The following is a 17,947-nucleotide window of genomic DNA, read 5'->3' on the forward strand; positions in this document are numbered from 1 at the left end:
CTCAGCTGTGACCCCCGCCCACCAGGATGGGCGCACTGCAGGGCTGACAGGCCAACACCCCCCCCACACACACACACACACCCCGCCCCACTGGAGGAGGTGAGAGCTCACTGCTCTCCCTTCCAGGCCAGGAGCAGCAATATGTGCTGCCTGGCTGCCCTCCCGGGTGGGTCCCTCACCAATCGTGGTGTAGTTAATGTAGTAATAGGCTGCGATCATGCCCAGGTTGAGGGGCGCCACGTCCATCTCATCCTCGATGCTGATGCACTTGGACTGCTCCAGGTCACTAAGGGTCTGCTCCACCAGCTCGGACAGGTGGTCTGACAGGTGTCTGTGAGATACCCCTGCAAACACAAGAGGCAGATCAGATAAGGCAGCACAGCAGAGGGGCTTTGCAATGCTTGGGGAACTGCCAGGCTGCCCTAAGCCAGCCAGAGAGAACGGGTTAGTGCTAAAAATGCCAGCTGTCCAGAGGCTCCTCACATCCCCACCCCAACACAGTCAGCTTCCTCCATCTCGCGCGGCTCACCTTGCAGGTTGTAGTAGTTGGGGTTCTGGGTCATCCTGCGGTACAGGAAGGTCCAGGTGAGGTAGTCCACAGCATCCTGCTTGTTCTCGATGGTCTTGGTGACAATCTCAGCATTGAAGTGGTCATGCATGCAGTGATCCAGGTGCGACTCCACCGGGAGGGGCTCGTACAGGAACTTCTTGAAGAAATCCTGCAGTGGGGAGAATGGAACCAGACAAAGCAGGCATGAAACTCAGGAGAAAGTGACCCCTTCCACTTTGGACAGATTCGCCCCCACCCCACAAGAGCATCCCTCTTCAGTGGCACATCGGAGCAGCACAGCCATCCAGGTCCTGGAGAGCTCCGGGAGCTCACGCGTGGAGTCGGAGGAGGGGCTGCAGACCATGCACCAGCCCAGGAAACAAGTCAGAAGGGGTAGAGGTGTTCGGAATGCGGGGGTCAGTGCCCTCTGGGGAATTATTTTCCCTCTCCAGTGGGACTACAGTGCACCCGTCCTAAGCCAGGCTGCAGTGCTATGCACTGTCCCTCGCCCCCAGAAATGACGGCAGAGGTCTGGTTTGTAAAGTGCCAGGGAGCTATAGCAGGGCATGGGGTTTTGCCCACTGCAGCACTTGAGCCAAGTTAGTCTGTTCCCAAGACGGAGGCTTGGGCCAATCTGACCACAGCTGGGATAGGGAATCCGTGCCCTAGCCGGGAGGTACAACACACACGCGCCCCTCGCTTCACTCACCTTCTTGGATCCCTGGCACATAATAACGCAGCGCCCCTCATCATCCTGCAGGGGGCGATTGGCATGGCCCACCATCTGCAGCACGTCATAGATGGGGTAATCCACATACCTGAGACAAAGGAGAGAGTGTCCTGTCTGCAGTACTCCATCCCTAGCAGTGCCTGACACACCCCTGACCGCCAGAGAGGGGCGGGGCACCTCAGGACAATCCCCTCATTCACAAGCCACTCCCTCCTCCACCCGCCTACTGTAGGCACAGAGAGGTCTCCTCCCCCATGTGCTCAGGGATACTCACGCATGAATCTTGCCGTTATAGTACTGAGTGTCCATGATGATCACCAGGTGAGCGGCTACATTCATGCCCCAGCACAGGCTCCGAGAGGCCACCACCACCTGGACAGCGCCTAAGGGCGAGCAAGGAGCAGTCAGCCAGAAAGCTGCAGGATGTTTCACAAGCAAACCCTCGGCAGGGGGAAGCAAGCTGACGCTGTGGCCGTGCATGCCAGCAGAACCCCCATTTGGGAACGGGGGTGGGGACCTGACATGGGCCCTTCGCTCTCAGGCCCAGGGCCAACCTGTGCACTGAGCAGCAGCCCCTCACTGTCCCCTGCAAGTAGCATGAGCCCCACCGCACCAATGCTGTGTATGGAGCTCCGCCCAAGCCCTCCTGGCCAGCCCCACTTGGTTTGGGGTTAAAGCCGTCACTGGGCAATGGGTCACAAAGAGGAGGCAGGGGGATCCAGCAAGCTGAGCACAGGGCTGGGAGTCCAGACTCCCAGGGGTCTCTCCATAGCTCTGCCACTGTGGCTTTGGCAGGCCACCACCTCCAGGCCTCCTTTGCCCCACTCCAGGGTGGGGACGACAGCGTGTGGCGGCTCGCGCCCCCGTTCGCTCCCTTTACCAGAGCCGAACAGCTGCTCCACCACGCGCCGTTCCATGGCTGTCAGCCCCTCGTGCAGGTAGCCAACGCCGTTGAGCAGCGTCTCCTTGAGGGTGCCGTCGCTCAGCTTGTCCAGGTACGGCCCCAAGTCCTTCTCTGTGCAGTGCAGGAACCTGCGGGGAGAAGCCATCAGGGCCCAGCGAAGAGCCCCGCCCGCTCCGAAGCAGCGCTCACACGCAGGCACTACGTCTTCACGCCCCGTCAGTGGGATCAACTGGCTAGAGCAGGCAGCAGGGCCATTCCCAGCTCTCGGAGCTGCAGCCTTCAGAGCAGGGGACCAAGAGCCCGGACACCTGGGTTCTGGTGCTGGCTCAGCTACTGACTACGGACCCGCATTACGTCATTTCACCCCTGTGCCTCCATTTCCCTGTCGATACAGGGAGTCTAACGTAACACACCCTTATTCTATAGCGCCCGCCTCACAGGGTCTGTGCCTAGCTCCGTGCCGCCTGGGGGAGTTAGATGAGACACACACAGGTCACTTAACCCAGCCTGAAAGGCAGCCACCTCTGGGATGGAACGCAGCGGCTTTTTAACAGCACACAGGAGTCCGGCACGGAGAGGGAAGGTGGCTGAACATGCAGGTGGAAGCCAGGGAGACAGTGGCTCTAAGAGGAATCGTCGGGCCAGTGGGACTGATTACACACCCCTATAGGGTGGATCACAGCATGTTCAGTGAGCACAAGTGATCAGGACGCGTTCCCCTCGCCCCCATGGGCCTCTCCACTGGGAAGAGTCAGAGAAGAGACGAGGGAGAAAACCCCGAATGCCCGCCCAGTCCTCCCCCCCCGCCCTAGTACCTCTGCCTCTGCACATCGGAGGCACAGGTGGTGAGGATGTCTATGGCCGTGAGGCGCGTCTGCTTGCGTGACGGGACAAAGACAATGACCGGCTTTTTGGGGGAGTGCTTCATGATGGCATGATAGACCGGCTTGGCCATGGACAGCAGGCGGGTCTGCGTGTGGCTGATGTTGAAGCCCTGAGTAGAAGAGAGAAGCCGGCAGTGAATGGTGAAGCCCCTGACCAAAGCTCCGGGGTGGGGGGCTCCTCCCGGGTCCCTACCTGAATGTGCAGCTCCAGGGGCACGGGGCGCACGTTGGGGTGGAAGTTGAAGGTTGACGTGGCGCTGCAGCCCAGCCAGTGAGCGACATCCTTCGCATTGGACAGCGAGGAGCTGAGGGCCACGATGCGGATGGGCCGCTCGATCTGGGAGGAGATGTAGCGCATCCGGGAACAGATCACCTCCAGCACGGGCTGCGGATGGACACGTGGGCAGGTTACAGCGGGGCGGGGGGAGCCTGTCAGCCTGTGCCCTCTCCCCAGCCCCTGCACCAAGCAGCCACTCAGCGATGACCATCAGTGCTGCAGAAGGGCCGTCCCAGGCTCCCATGGCCTCTGTGGAGATCCCCAGCTCCAAGCCAGCTGCAGGACTTACCCCTTCCTCCCCACCTCCACTGGCCTTTCAGACCCGATCTCGCCGCCCACTTAACCCTGTAGCTGCTGGCCTTTAAGTGCTAGGGGTACGCTCCTAGCAGGACTTCGCTCCAGGGGGTAGCCCTGGAACAGCTTTTTGCCCCGGTACATCATGCAGCAGGGATGAGATTAGCCACCCCGGTGGTTTAGCTCCCCCCGACCCCTTTCTCTGGGCACTGCTCCGGGCTGAGGTACGGGTCAGCCCAGAGAAAGGAGCTGGCGGGGCTCCCCCGGTGCGCCCAGGCAGCCCAGCCCCCTCGGCCTCCTACCCCATTCTCGCCCCCGATGAGGTGCACTTCATCCACGATGAAGAGGTTGACGTTCTGGACGTTCTTGCGCTGCTTCCAGCGCCGGGACAGGATGTCCCACTTCTCGGGGGTGCTGATGATGATGTTGCCCTTGCCCAGCAGCTTGAGATCCGTGCTGGTCTCCCCTGTCAACAGGACCACTTTCTTACAGAGCCGCTCCTGGAACTTCTCGTACCAGTCGAGGAAGACCTGCCAGGGCACAGCAGGCATGGCCATTAGCCCTGGGCCAGAGCTCTTGGCTGGGATCGCCCTGGAGTTTCCTTGTACTCCCTCGGGGTCACAGGGACATTTGGGGGGGAAGGAGGGGGCAGGACAGCAGAGTACAAGCAGAGGAGCAGAGAGACAGAGGCCCCCACACCTTCTCCTGGGGAACTGGGAGTTCCCAGCACACGGGCCGGGGGAGGAATTGTACCCACGCCCAGGAGACAGGGCCGTGGGGACTCACCTGCTCAGCAAGGGCCTCCATGGGGGTGATATAGACACAGCGCCCCTCTGAGTTCTGCAGCAGCATCCTCAGGATGGCGAACTCGGCACAGATGGTCTTGCCGCTCCCCGTGGGGGCGCCCACGAACACATTGTCGTCGCTGTTATAGACGGTGTTAAACACTGGGGAGAGACAGAACCCTTGGTTACCCCAGGGAGCCCAACTGCCGCAGTACCACTGAGCCACGCTGCCCGGAGGCGGTTTGGGGATTTCAGCCCAGAGCGGCTAGGACAAGGTTCCCATGACCCTGGCCTCCTTGCTGGCAGGTCAAAGCCCTCGCAGACAGACTGGCACCATCACCCCAGAGGAGGCCCCTCCTGGCCAAGGCACGCAGCAGGGCAGTACTGTAAACACCTAACAGGAATTCCTCACAGGAGGAGCATTACAACGCAGACTCTTTCCAGGTTGACTTGGCAGGCACCGGGAAGCATTTTAAGATCAGAACACAGGCTCTCTCCTAAACAGGCCAACACTAGTTGCTACAGAGGAAGGTGCCAGGATCTCTGCCACCAGGCAGATGTGGGGTAATCTGCCCCCATGGGTGTCTTATGGAATGAAGAGAGGTAACTAGTGGTGTCCCCCAGGGGTCTGTTGTGGGACCAGTCCTATTCAACATACTCATAAATGACCTGGAAAAAGGGGGAAACAGCAAGGTGGCAAAATTTGCAGATGATACAAAGCTACTCAAGATAGTTAAGTCCCAGGCAGACTGCGAAGAGCTACAAAAGGATCTCTCAAAACTGGGTAACCGGGCAACAAAAAGGCAGATGAAATTTAATATTGATAAGTGCAAAGTAATGCACATTGGAAAACATAATCCCAACTATACATATAAAACGATGGGGTCTAAATTAGCTGTTACCACTCAAGAAAGATCTTTGAGTCATTGTGGATAGTTCTCTGAAAACATCCACTCAGTGTGCAGCAGCAGTCAAAAAAGCGAACAGAATGCTGGGAATAATTAAGAAAGGAATAGATAATAGGACAGAAAATATCATGTTGCAGCTATATAAATCCATGGTACGCCCACACCTTGAATACTGCGTGCAGATGTGGTCGCCCCATCTCAAAAAAGATATATTGGAATTGGAAAAGGTTCAGAAAAGGGCAACAAAAATGATTAGGGGTATGGAACGGCTTCTGTATGAGGAGAGATTAACAAGACTGGGACTTTTCAGCTTGGAAAAGAGACGGTTAAGAGGAGATATGATTGAGGTCTATAAAATCATGACTGGTGTAGAGAAAGTAGATAAGGAAGTGTTGTTTACTCCTTTTCATAACACAAGAACTAGGGGTCACCAAATGAAATTAATAGACAGCAGGTTTAAAACAAATAAAAGGAAGTATTTCTTCACACAGCGCACAGTCAACCTGTGGACCTCCTTGCCGGAGGATGTTGTGAAGGCCAAGACCATAACAGGGTTAAAAAAGAACTAGATAAATTCATGGAGGATAGGTCCATCAATGGCTATCAGCCAGGATGGGCAGGTATGGTGTCCCTAGCCTCTGTTTGCCAGAAACTGGGAATGAATGACGGGATGGATGACTTGATGATTACCTGTCTCTTCATTCCCTCTGGGTCACCTGGTATTGGCCACTGTCAGAAGACAGGATACTGGGCTAGATGGACCTTTGGTCTCACCAGTATGGCCGTTCTCATGTTCTTAACCCCACCCCCAGTAGTTAGAGGCTGGTGAAGTCCTGAAACAATCCCTTCCACTCCTGCCAGGAGTATTAGCTACTTAGCTCCGGACATCCCTGTTACCGAAGTGCAGCATTTGGGAAGTGAAGACGTGGCTAGGGCAAAGTACAGTCTTGGCCTTTGGTCACCACAGTTGGGCCTCCTCTGTTTGCCAGAAAGGTTTGGCAATTGTTCAGATCCCAGCAGCCTGCTCTTTCCCAAGGCGCAGGGCAGGGAGAGAGGGCAGGATATCTAATGCAGAGGATCATTCACCCCCACTCCCCAACCCATGGAGCTGGGCTACCTGCTTCTCAGCAGCCCAGGGCTCACGTCAGACTCTGCTGCAGGGAGCAGCTTGGGGTGGGAGCTGGGCTAGTACCCACCTTGGGTCTGGATGGGGTTGAAGAAGGGGAACTTGTCCTGGTAGAGGCTCTCAAAGGCACTGTTACGCAGAGCGGACACGGGCAGCGGCTGTAGGTCCAGGAGCTCTGTGGGTGGGGGGTATTTCTCAGGGAGAATCAGGTGCCTGAAGGACACAGGCAGCTGCGTCTCACAGGCTGGAAAAGAAAGAGAATCAGAACAGTTTGTACAGCGAATCAGCCATAGCTGTTTCAGACATACCAGAGAGTCTGAGCTCCCAGGAGCCTAGGGATGTAGGGACTGTCTGGATCACTGCAGCAATGAGAGATCCTCAGAAAGTGTCCAGGTGCTGCAATGCCTTGCTAGCACGGGGAAATACCAGCTCCCAGCACTGAACTACTCCCACAAAGCAAATACTTCCACTTCTGGGAGGGATGATCACCACCCCATTCCTCCCGTCCCCCATGACAAGCCATCCTTTGCTACTGACTGATCTCAGCTGCCACTCCCCACCAGCTCTGCTCCCCACCAGCAATTCATCATCACGGCCCAGCCTGGGCCTGACACTCTCCTCCCACAATGCACAGCGGCAGGTCTCCCCAGCCAGTGACTGAGGCAGGTACCTGTGCTCTGTCCCAAGGGCACGAGCTGCTCTCACAGCTCCAGGTGTCCCACCCGTTCCACGTGCAGTTCAGTGGGCCTCAGGGGAAGGTTCAGCCCACTCCCTAAGTAGGGGCTACAAATTCCCTTACAAAAAGATCCTTCCAGAGGCCACCTGCCACCACTGCTTGGCTGGCAAAGCATCTCCCCCACTACAGCTCCTGCAATACAGCACAAAGACGTCCCAGCCCAGCGGGCAGGTGGAGACTCACAGAGCCAGCGATCTGAGACCACCCGGATGAAGTACTGCGGGGGCAGCGGCTCGAACACGGGCACGAAGAAGGTGATGAGATGCTCGTCCTGGGCATACTTGGCTTTCAGCAGGAAGTACTCGTGGTGCAGAATCACTTCACTGTCCACATCCTCCACCAGGATCCAGAAGGCTTCTGACGAGCCGTGCACCTGGGCGAGACAGCAGCGAGCTTTGCAGCACAGCGCCCAGAGCTCTCCTGTTCTGACCCGCCCTGCACTGGGGCTGCCAGCCACAGACAAGCTTGGCCACACAGGCCCCTGCCCACAAGCCCACAGCTAGAGCTCTTCCAGAGCAACACTGCTCCTCAGGCGCCGTCCCACCGCACAGCTGGATTTTCACACGTTCCCAGGCCAGAAGGGACCATTGTCCTTCACCAGTCTGAGCTCCTGGATAGTACAGGCCAGAGACCGGCCCCACAATTCCCAGAGCAGAGGCGTATTAAATCTTCCTTCCCCAGGTAAAAAGCAACAGAGTGTCCTGTGGCACCTTTAAGACTAACAGATGTATTGGAGCATAAGCTTTCGTGGGTGAATGCCCACTTCGTCGGATGCATGTCGGAAGTCCCTACCTTCCCCAGCTTATCGGCTTAAGTCACCCCTTAACCTTCTCTCAAGCTAAATGGATGGACAGACTCAAGCAGCTCACCAGATGGCAGGTTTTCCAAACTGCCATCAAGCTGCCGCCCTCCCCCGTGACCTGGTCAGCCAGGACTGCGTGTCTCCGGGGGCGCCTCTCACCTTCTCATCCCACTGGAAGTCAGGGGTGATGGTCAGCTCCACTTTCAGGGTGGACCTGGTGATGGGCTGGAGATGGACCGACAGCTCCAGCTTTGGGAACAGATGAACGTACTTGTGGATCGTCTTGCCCATCTTGGGCATCCGAATGAGCTCCCCTGTAATGTGGGAAACAAACGTTATGGGCAGCACTGGGGGAAGAGAACGGACAAGCGGATGGACCCACACGCTCAGTGCTTCTCCAATTCAATGGCATTCTGAAGGAGAAGCGGCTGTTTCATATCTAGAGAATTGTGATCTGAGGGCATCTGTTCCCAAAGCACTGCTCTCAGGCCAAACCCATTCCCTGGACGTTATCTGTACTGTGGTAGCACCAACAGGCCCTCATCCAGCCCCTGCTGTGCTAGGCGCTGTACAAACAAAAGGCTGTTCGGTGCCCTGAGGTGCTTTACAGTCGATGTACAAGATCCAGCAACAGATGCATCCATCTGGTCCCAGGGAAAGGCTAAGGCCTGGCAATGACCAAACAGAGACAGAACCTAGGAGTAGGTTGTAGTAGAAAGAAGGCCTGAAACATAAGGCCTTGTCTCAAAGGCCTGGGCTAAAGTAGGGGTCAAAGCTTTGCTGCTATAAAGCAAAGTTAAGTTGTGAGCAAGAGGCAGGCCCTGCTCACAGAATCTGGCAAGCGCAGGGCTGATATTGCAGAAACACAAATTCCCAGCTAGTGCTAGTACAGGAATATACACGCAAACACATTCCAAAAGGGGGGGTACCGGAACACCCCGATACTAGCACATTCCCTACAGATAATAGGAACATGCTGACCTATCTTAAAGATAAGGTCATGATGACAGCATGATGGAGGGATAGCTCAGTGGTTTGAGCATTGGCCTGCTAAACCCAGGGTTGTGAGTTCAATCCTTGAGGGGGCCATTTAGAGAACTGGGGTAAAAATCTGTCTGGGGATTGGTCCTGCTTTGAGCAGGGGGTTGGACTAGATGACCTCCTGAGGTCCCTTCCAACCCTGATAGTCTAAGATAGAGATGTTCTGATTAAACCAACAGGTACAAGGCGATGGGAGGGGCAATACGGAACTTGTTTGTATCGACGTATAAAGAGGGGTCTCACAGGGAGGGGATAGTGCAAAGTCCCGCTGCTAACTGAGCTGGGTCCACTGTCACAGGCATACATGAATGGAGTATAAGGCACCAATACTGTGCTCCATCGATAATAAACCTGACCAAGTTCCTTCGCTACGAACAGAGTCGGTGCTTATTGGGCAGTGTGATCGGAGCCTGCTGTCTGGCCAGAGTCAACGCAGCACGCAGAGAGAACACACCTGACCACACTGGTGACCCCCTGGCCGCTGATCTGGGAAATACGCGAGCTGCCCTCAGTCGAAATCCCCTGACATCCTTTGCTCTGGGAGGATATGGAACTGGCAAGCGAAAGAGCAGTGCCTCTACCCCCCTCTTGCTGCAGTTAGTGCAGGGCCTCCATAGGGGAAAAGCAAAGGCAGAGAGATGAAAGCCGTGAGCAGCTCGAATGCAGGGACCGTTAGTAGCCCCGCTTGGTACAGAGGCCCCTGTTCCTATACCTATTTCATTGTGGTTCAGGTCATAGAGACGTTCAAACGGGAAGTTCTTCTTCTCGATTTTCTTCACCACCTCCTCGGGCAGTTTCCTGAACTGGCGCAGGGGGCACATGGACTGCCACCTATGGGGACAAGAGGGATGCAGGAGTTAGCAAGGGGATATCCAGCGCCATCAGGATACCTGTAGGCATGTGCCTATGTCCCCGCACCGAGAAAGAAGCCAGCCTTTTCAACTGTGCCACTACAAGCAACCACACCCACCACAGCTCATGTTTCCCCCCTACTTGGGTAAGAGTCATTCCCAAGAATCAGCCCTCTGACAGCACTTCCACATTCGTGGGACATGGATTTCAGACTCCAAGAGCCCTGGGATATGACACACTAGGCAGCCCCTTCTCTGGCTGAGACAAGCTCTATAGGTGCGTCCATGCCAACTCCATAGAGCACAGCCGGCCTCCAGGCTGTCCCAGGAATTAAGGTTACATCACTCGCTGGCCTATAGAGAACTCATTATGGTGCCATTCAACGTTCATGCACTCACTATCGTCCCAGTCGCCACCAGCCTCTCTGGCCGGAGCACCTGGAGGTGAGGGGTGCACCCAGGGCAGGTCGGACACCTGGCTTGGTTATAGGCGGTAAGCCGGCGGCACATCAGAAATCCGAGCACCACGGAGCCATCACTTACATGCGTTTGTCAATCATCTTGCAGAGGTTCAGAGTCTTGTCAGTGAGCTGCGCCCAGCCACGGTTCAGGACAATCTCAAAGATCGCACGCATCAGCCGCCCGGCAGACTGGCAGGGACACAAGAGAGCTGTCAGAGCCCATGGGGGATCAGTGGCTTTCACAGCCACTGGGGATTTCCAATTCACAACCAACTGCCCTGTTCCTACCCCAATCTGGGAAACGGCTCCTCCTGCCCACCTACTCCACCCTCCAGCCATGTGACCAGCAAGCTTTGGGTCAACAACAGCCAGCGACTTGGTGTGTGTTAAGGTGACTTAATCTGTCAGTATTTCAGATTCAAGCTCTGTTGCAGAGCTAAGACCCGGATGTCATCTCTCTCCAAAATAAATTAGCTTTCACCTGCAGTCATTTTCATGTATTCATTTATTAATGAGCACCTCACAGGAATTAGCCCCCGTTACAAATTCACAGCCCTATTAGTCATCAAAGCAACTAACGAACATTAACCCTCCCAGCCCCCGAGGAGCAGGCATTATCTCCACCTTGCAAACCGGGGCACCAGGGCAGAGAGAGGGTCATTCCGAGACAGTGGCAGATTTTCTACCCACGTGAATTCCCACTCACCTGGGTGACGTACACCATGTCTGCCATCAGAGCAAACCCTTCCAGCTTCAGCTGGGAGATAAAGGCCTGCAGGAGCACATTGATCTACAGACAGCAAGAACAGGAGTTAGATCAAAGCACTGATGGTGTATCAGCTGAGAGCCTCCCGTCTTTGGGGAAGAGGGGTGGGAGGGGAGGAAGAACTCCTAGCTGGTCAGGGCTGGTACAACAGTACTGGGGGGAGATACTGCAGTTCCTTCCCACCCCCATGCTCCTGTCCAGGACACTGCACAAAAGGGAAGGGAGGCCGGGCAACAGGATCAAGCATTCCCTAAACCACCGAACAGAAGCAGGGAGGGGTTCAGTGCCGCAGGGCTCTCCTCTCACGTGGAGCCAGGCTTCTCAGGAGGGCGGGCAGAGGGGCGGCTCACCTTGGCACTGGGCTCCTCGATGCTCTCCTTCACTGGAATTGGGACCCGCTCCAGCAGCTTCTGGAGCTCCAGCTTCTCTTCCTGTGGGGAGACAAGGGGTGGGAGGTGAAGCCAGCTTGGGGGCATCGCACACAATCCCTCTGAACCAGGGAAACCAGCCTGGCAACCCTCCAGGGTACAGGAGAGAAGATCCTGGGAGCACCTCTGCTGCCTGACCAAGCCCCCTCCCCAACCCGTCCCAGAGCCGTACCTCCCGCACAGTGATGTTCTTGAACTCGGAGGACAGGGAGAAGACCCGGAAAAGCTCGATTTCACTCAAGGTGGGCTTCAGGAGCTGGTTGTAGGTTTGCACGGTCTCGTTGGTGATGTAGTAGTGGCTGGCAATGCGGCCCAGCTCAGTCACCTGGGGGAGGGAGGAAGGAGTAACTCCAGTTTGCACATCTGAAGAAGTGAGGTTTTTACCCACGAAAGCTTATGCCCAAATAAATCGGTTAGTCTTTAAGGTGCCACCGGACTCCTTGTTGTTTTTGTAGATACAGACTAACACGGCTACCCCCTGATACTTGACTCCAGTTTGCACAGACCCCTCTGGCTGATCGGGGGGCTGAGCCAGGCAGAAAGGAGCCCACTGGAAGATGCAGAATGAAGCTGGCCAGCACAGAGGCTCCTGACTTGTGGAGCAGAGTCCCTCAGGAGCCAGGGATGGCCATGGGGAGAAGGTTCATTGGGTCAGGGACATAGAAGTAGAGAGGCTGAGGCAGGGAACTATCTCCAAAGCAAAGGAGACCCAGGCTGCGATGGGAATTAGCTCAGCAAGGAGGCAGCAGTGTACCCGAGGATACCGACATTTGGAGCTACTTCAACTCCCCCCCTTCAGACCAGTGACTCCCTTGAGCTCCAGGCTGGAAGGCAACAGCCACTATGCTCCCCAAACACCCACTGTGGCTGATCTGGAGTCACCTCTAGGAGGCAGCTTGTACCCTTCTCCCCAGCCATCTGGCTTCAGCGAGTCACACCCCCGTCCCCTGCCTCACCTGGAAGTTCCCCGTCTTCTTATCGTACTTCACAAGATTGTTCTTGTCTAGCATCAGGGCTGCAGTGTGAACCAAATCCAGCCGGCGCTGGTCCAGCAACGGGTCTCCCTTCAGGTCATCGTGAGAGAGCCCATAGAGCGATGGGGAGCGCAGCATTCGGATGTACAGGTAGGCATAGCCCAGCCAGTTCACTGCATCCTACGGACAGACACCGAGAACCAGCAATGCCAGTGATCTTTCAGCTGAGCGGGCACACCGCTGCCCCTGGAGCAGGAAGTTATGGGGACCATTGGTTCAAGGCCCAAAACTTCCCATGATGTGACCCCGGCTAGATCAAGTAACTGGGGGCAGTTTTAAAGTCCGAGGCCTCATGAAACATCAGAACTAGAAATACTGAAAGCAGAGAAGAGGCAGCTCCTACCCCGGCAGACTGTCATAACTGGCCTTAACTTGCACCCTTCTGAGTATGAGCGGCTTTCCTGCACTCCTCCTGTCCTAGAGTTAGGGACCATTATCTGCAGAACCACTAACGTGCAAATTAAACGCTCTCTATCCTCAGAGCTTGGGAACCCCACATTCAAGTGCCAGAGAGTGCTCATCTCAGACATCCAGGCCAACAAAATCATGCTGCAATGTAAAGAGATTCCAGCCAAGAAAGCTAGCCATAAGCAGGGGAATATTGTGAAGACCAAGCGGAGATCCAGAAACTGACAGATCACAGATTAATGCAAATGCCTTCAGGGCTAATCCATTTCTCTAAGCGCCTATCCTGGACCAGGGAGCAAAAAATTATTTCACTCGCTGCCTGAGGACACTATTCTCTTCCCAGATCAGGCAACAACTGGAAGCCAAAGATCACGAAACAGCCAAAATGCTTCACTTACAGACGATTTCGATTTACACATAAACCCCAATCCTACGCTGGATTGAATGTGTGCTCTATCGCTTTTACAATCTGCACATGTCACTGAAAAGGAAGTGATACTTGATATAGACAGGGCTGGGTTTTCTGCTATCCCTACAGACAGGCAGCGCTAGAAGGCACATGGAGATGCAAGATATTGCCCAGGGCAGGCCAGTGTGTTCTGTGCCTTTACGAGCAGTCTGTCCAGCAAGCCACCAGGAAGGGCTACGGAAGACAGGGCACCTTTCTCTCCGCCAGACCAGAGATCAGGTGTATTGTGAACATTTCTATACAAAGGTGCAATTGGGGGGTGGGAGGGATGACACACCCACATTCTCACCTTTGCATTCTGGACATTCCCCAGCACCACCTCTGCATTCAGCATATCTGGCAGTTTCGACACCATCTGACTCTCGATAGGGAGCTGCTGGTTGAGTAGGGAGAGGTAATACTGCAGTTCTCCGTGCGATGTGATGAGGATCCCCTCGCCCTTTGTGTCGTACTGGGGTCTCCCAGCACGGCCAAGCATCTAGGACAAACAAAGGATTTAATCAGATGCAGAGAAGAGCTTTCAGCCTAGCCAACAGCAGAACACTTCCCTAACCGCTGTGCCACAAGCCAGCCAGTGCTCAGCTATCCACTACAGAGTAGGAGGTGTACATGGTGCTGTGGGTCATTCCTCTGTCCTTACTCCTACCAGCACACTTATTCTGTGGTTCAGCTCATCGGACAGTCAAGATAGTCTAGCTGGGGGAGGCAGAGTGGGGTAGGCTATGGGGGAGGCTACGTTTTGTCACAGGTATTTTTAGTAAAAGTCATGGACAGGTCACAGGCAATAAACAAAAATTCACAACCCGAGACCTGTCCATGACTTTTACTATATATCCCTAAAACTTTTCTTTTTTTTGGGGGGGGGGGGGGAGGGGGCGCCTTGGGAGGACGGCCCAGGGGGTCCCGTGGGTGCGGGGTGGGGCAGGCTCCCTATCCAGCTCCTGGGGAAGCGACGCTGCTGCTCTGCCCCAAGCTCTGGTTCTGCAGCTCCCATTGGCTGGGAACCGCGGCCAATGAGAGCTGCGGGGGTGATGCCTGCGGGTGGAAGCCGCACATGCAGCTAGGAGCTGAGGGAGGGGAGTTGCTGTCGCCCTTCTGAGGATCCACCCCACACCCCAGGTAAGCACTACCCCGCACCCCAATCCCCAGCCCTGAGCCCCCCCACACCCAAACTCCTGCTACTGGGAGGCGGGGGGGGGTCCCAAGACTGCCCAGCAGCAGTCAGGGTGCCTGGCCCAGGGGCTGCCCAAGCGGCTCCCGGGCCAGGCGCACCAGCCACTGCAGAGTCATGGAAAGTCACGGAATCCGTGACCAACACGGAGCCGTCGCTACGGGAAGCGGTGGCAGCTGTGATGTCAAAATGCACGAAGCTGATCACATGGAGGATTCATGAGGCAGATTCCAAGAGGAGAGGGACCTGCTAGGGATGGTCAGAGCAGCTTTACTGCCAGGACTTTACCTGCAGGATGTCCAGCGCACCCAGCTCCGTCCAGCGGCCTTTCTCCGGGCTGTACACCTGCGTCCCTTTGATGATGACCGTGTGAGCAGGAAGGTTCACACCCCAGGCCAGCGTCGCCGTGGAGACCAGAACCTGGAGCAGGAACACAGTGGGGTTGGTTAGCTCATTCCCACAGGAAACTCCACCAGAGATACTGGCTCTTGCTCCAAGAGGACAAGTGTGCCTGAAAGTCTCCTTCCATGTACCCAAAGCTCAGTGGAGGGCCCCAGCCTGGGAGACTTGGGGCCTATTCCCAGATCTGCCATGGACTGCCTGGCCTTGGGTGAGTCACGCCTGTCTCAGTTCTGAGCAACTGCACCTGTATCCCCCCTCCGCAGTCCAGCCAAGAGCGCCCCCAGAGGCTTCCGGCTCCCCAGCACCACCTTTCTGCGTGCAGACCCTCGTCTCCCTTCATTCTGACCAGGGTACTTCCAGACTGCACAGCTCCCTGCCTCAGTGTCCCAGCAGAGATACTATCCAAGGGCACCGGCTTTTCTCTTCAGAGCAGGTTAACAGCTATCAGCGCCATCATCAGAAGGTACCACACAGCACTTCCTGTGCACGCCTGCTTTACTCTTCAAGTAAAAAGCACTACAGCACTACAAAAAGATCAAAGAACCCACACACATGGTACTAAGCTTACCAGGGTTCATCTCAACCCACACATGAATTCTGGCAGGAGCAGTCCTTCAACGCCCACCCGAAGGGTTCCTGGGGATTACCAGTTCATCACAGCTTCAGCTCAGAACAAGCACACCCCCCACTTTGTACCGTTCAGGGGGCTTTGAGCTGCAGTTTCCAAGAGTAGGTCATTAGTAGACAATGGGGTTTCTTGAAGAATCTACACTCCTGTCAGACTTTAGCCATGCTGAGCTAACCCCCGGTGAAGACAGCACGAGGTCGATGGAAGAATTCTTCTGTTGGCCTCGCTAGCCTTGAGGAGGTGGGTTAACTACCGCAATGGGAGAACCCCTCCCACAGGCGGAGGTATTGTCTACACTGAAGCGCTACAGCTGGGCCACTGGAGTGTTCCAAATGGAGACAAGCCCTCAGTGAAGTTCATTCAGGATATTGTAAGGCATGTGTTGTCAGTCTGTCACAATGTTCCCTCTATTTGTACTGCAGTAGCACCAAGGAGCCCTAGTCATGGGCCAGGACCTCACTGTGCTGGGCACTGACCCAACCCAGAGCAAATACACTCCCTGCCCCAAAGAAGTCACAAGTCTAAGGGCAATTACCCTTTCCAGCCCTTAGTTTCTCCAGCTGTAAAATAGAACCTCAGTCTCACTGCCCTCAAGGTGCTTTACAAGGTGGGGGTAAGGGACAAGGTTATCCTGTGCTCAACAGAACCCTGCTCGTCCCACAACAGAACATCTTCCCTACAAAGCCGCTGCATCCTTGTGGGCGGCAGGCAGGGCTAACTCCCACAGCTGCATCGCGCCACAGGCAGAAACGGAGTAACAGTGCATGAATACGGTTCAGATCAAAGTCACAGACAGGTTGCAGGCAAGAAACAAAAATCTGCCAGCTCCAGCCTCCGCCGCCGTGGCTGAAGCAGAAGTAGTCACAGAGGTTCATTAAAGTCAGGAACTACTCCTAGATGATCCTCCATGACAGTAACCAAGGTGGAAGCCCACAGGCTGCTGGTGAGAGCCAGCTAAAGGGATATCCAAGAGCATCGATACCCATCTCTGCTTAGAGAAAAGGCTTCCTTCCCCTATCCTAGCCATGCCCTGTTCACGGACCCATTCACTACCTGGGTTGGAGCCTAGACCTCGGACCAGAGAGAACCCAGTCTGTGTGCCTCCAATGTCACAGTGAGCACTAGCTTCATTAAGACATGACAATCAACAGCCTTGCACTTCTAGTCTCCAGATGGAGCACCCCAACACATGCTGAAGCAGCAATCACCTTAAAGCATTGCTCAAGTATCTCCCAGGGACGATCCCAGCCTGACCTGAATACACATGCTCCACTTGGCGCAGGGACTCACCTGAATGTGCTTGTCAGCAAACAGATCCTCCACCAGTGTTCGATCTACTCTGGTCATCCCAGCATGGTGAATAGCAAAGCCGTATGGCAACAGGTCCTTCAGCTCTAGATTCTGTAGCAAAGAGACAACTAATTACAGTCAGACTCTTTAGAGAGTGAATCCACAGAACACACTGCAAGTCAGGGGAAATCCTGGAGGGCAAACCAGGACAGGGAGCGCCTGAGCTCCACCACTCATTAACAAGCACTGGCCTCTCATGCTGCCATGAAACCAGCACCCCCACGGGGAACAAGGATGCAGGTCCCACTGTTCCCACTGAGAAGATTTTGGTTTAATGCTGTGAGTAGAGACAAGAGGGAGAGAAAGCTCGGATTCTGCGGAAACGTGGCAAGCTTATGACATGTGAGCTGCAGTATTTTTGTCCCCCCAAGTCTGTCATAACACACCATCCAGACTACAGGCAAATACCCCAGCTCTCTGCCTGCCAGATACCTTGCACTGCTCAGCTTCTGTCCTCAGGACCTCTGTAGAGGCTGAGCCCTCGCGAAGGAAGAGGCCCAGCGTATCTTTCTCCAGACACATGTCCCTGATGGCTCGGGCCGTCTTCCCTGTCTCCTTCCTGGAGTGAACGAACACCAGCACCTGTCGAACGTACCACACAGCACTGTTATCGGGGGAGAGGCCATGGCAGCTAGCACAGAGTTCTGCCCCAGCCCATTCCCTGTGCTCAGGAAAGCGAGGTGACGACGGTGCAAAAGGATGGCCTAGACCAGTGTTTTTCAACCACTGTTCCGCGGCACACTAGTGTGCCGCGAGATGTTGCCTGGTGTGCCGTGGGAAAAAAATATTAAACCATGCTTGAATGTCGGAACTGGTTACTAAAATTTTTGAATCCCACCACTGATGTTAAGGACTATAAATAGCTCCGGTGTCACTGTTACACTAACAGGAGGAGGACAGGAGGAGACATCGCAGTAGATCGCCGATGAGCAGAAGAGCGCC

The 17,947-nt window shown here is 55.3% G+C and overlaps 1 protein-coding gene across 1 annotated transcript in view; it reads right to left on the reverse strand.

Moving 5' to 3' along the window:
• SNRNP200 (small nuclear ribonucleoprotein U5 subunit 200) overlaps window positions 1–17,947 on the reverse strand; it is a 43,936-nt gene that overhangs the window by 3,652 nt on the left and 22,337 nt on the right. Inside the window, exons 17-38 of the mRNA XM_065399728.1 lie at window positions 17,438–17,587; window positions 16,946–17,056; window positions 14,914–15,045; window positions 13,744–13,932; window positions 12,500–12,697; window positions 11,716–11,868; window positions 11,466–11,546; window positions 11,056–11,139; window positions 10,432–10,538; window positions 9,750–9,868; window positions 8,156–8,310; window positions 7,378–7,567; window positions 6,529–6,702; window positions 4,426–4,586; window positions 3,942–4,169; window positions 3,262–3,453; window positions 3,000–3,178; window positions 2,161–2,312; window positions 1,555–1,663; window positions 1,260–1,368; window positions 530–719; window positions 180–344 (exon numbers count right to left, since the gene is read on the reverse strand). Coding sequence (XP_065255800.1) covers window positions 180–344; window positions 530–719; window positions 1,260–1,368; window positions 1,555–1,663; window positions 2,161–2,312; window positions 3,000–3,178; window positions 3,262–3,453; window positions 3,942–4,169; window positions 4,426–4,586; window positions 6,529–6,702; window positions 7,378–7,567; window positions 8,156–8,310; window positions 9,750–9,868; window positions 10,432–10,538; window positions 11,056–11,139; window positions 11,466–11,546; window positions 11,716–11,868; window positions 12,500–12,697; window positions 13,744–13,932; window positions 14,914–15,045; window positions 16,946–17,056; window positions 17,438–17,587 — 3,328 coding nt within the window. The remainder of the gene's footprint in view (window positions 1–179; window positions 345–529; window positions 720–1,259; window positions 1,369–1,554; window positions 1,664–2,160; window positions 2,313–2,999; window positions 3,179–3,261; window positions 3,454–3,941; window positions 4,170–4,425; window positions 4,587–6,528; window positions 6,703–7,377; window positions 7,568–8,155; window positions 8,311–9,749; window positions 9,869–10,431; window positions 10,539–11,055; window positions 11,140–11,465; window positions 11,547–11,715; window positions 11,869–12,499; window positions 12,698–13,743; window positions 13,933–14,913; window positions 15,046–16,945; window positions 17,057–17,437; window positions 17,588–17,947) is intronic.

Source organism: Emys orbicularis, chromosome 2, assembly GCF_028017835.1.
Source record: "Emys orbicularis isolate rEmyOrb1 chromosome 2, rEmyOrb1.hap1, whole genome shotgun sequence".
NCBI lineage: Eukaryota > Metazoa > Chordata > Testudines > Emydidae > Emys > Emys orbicularis.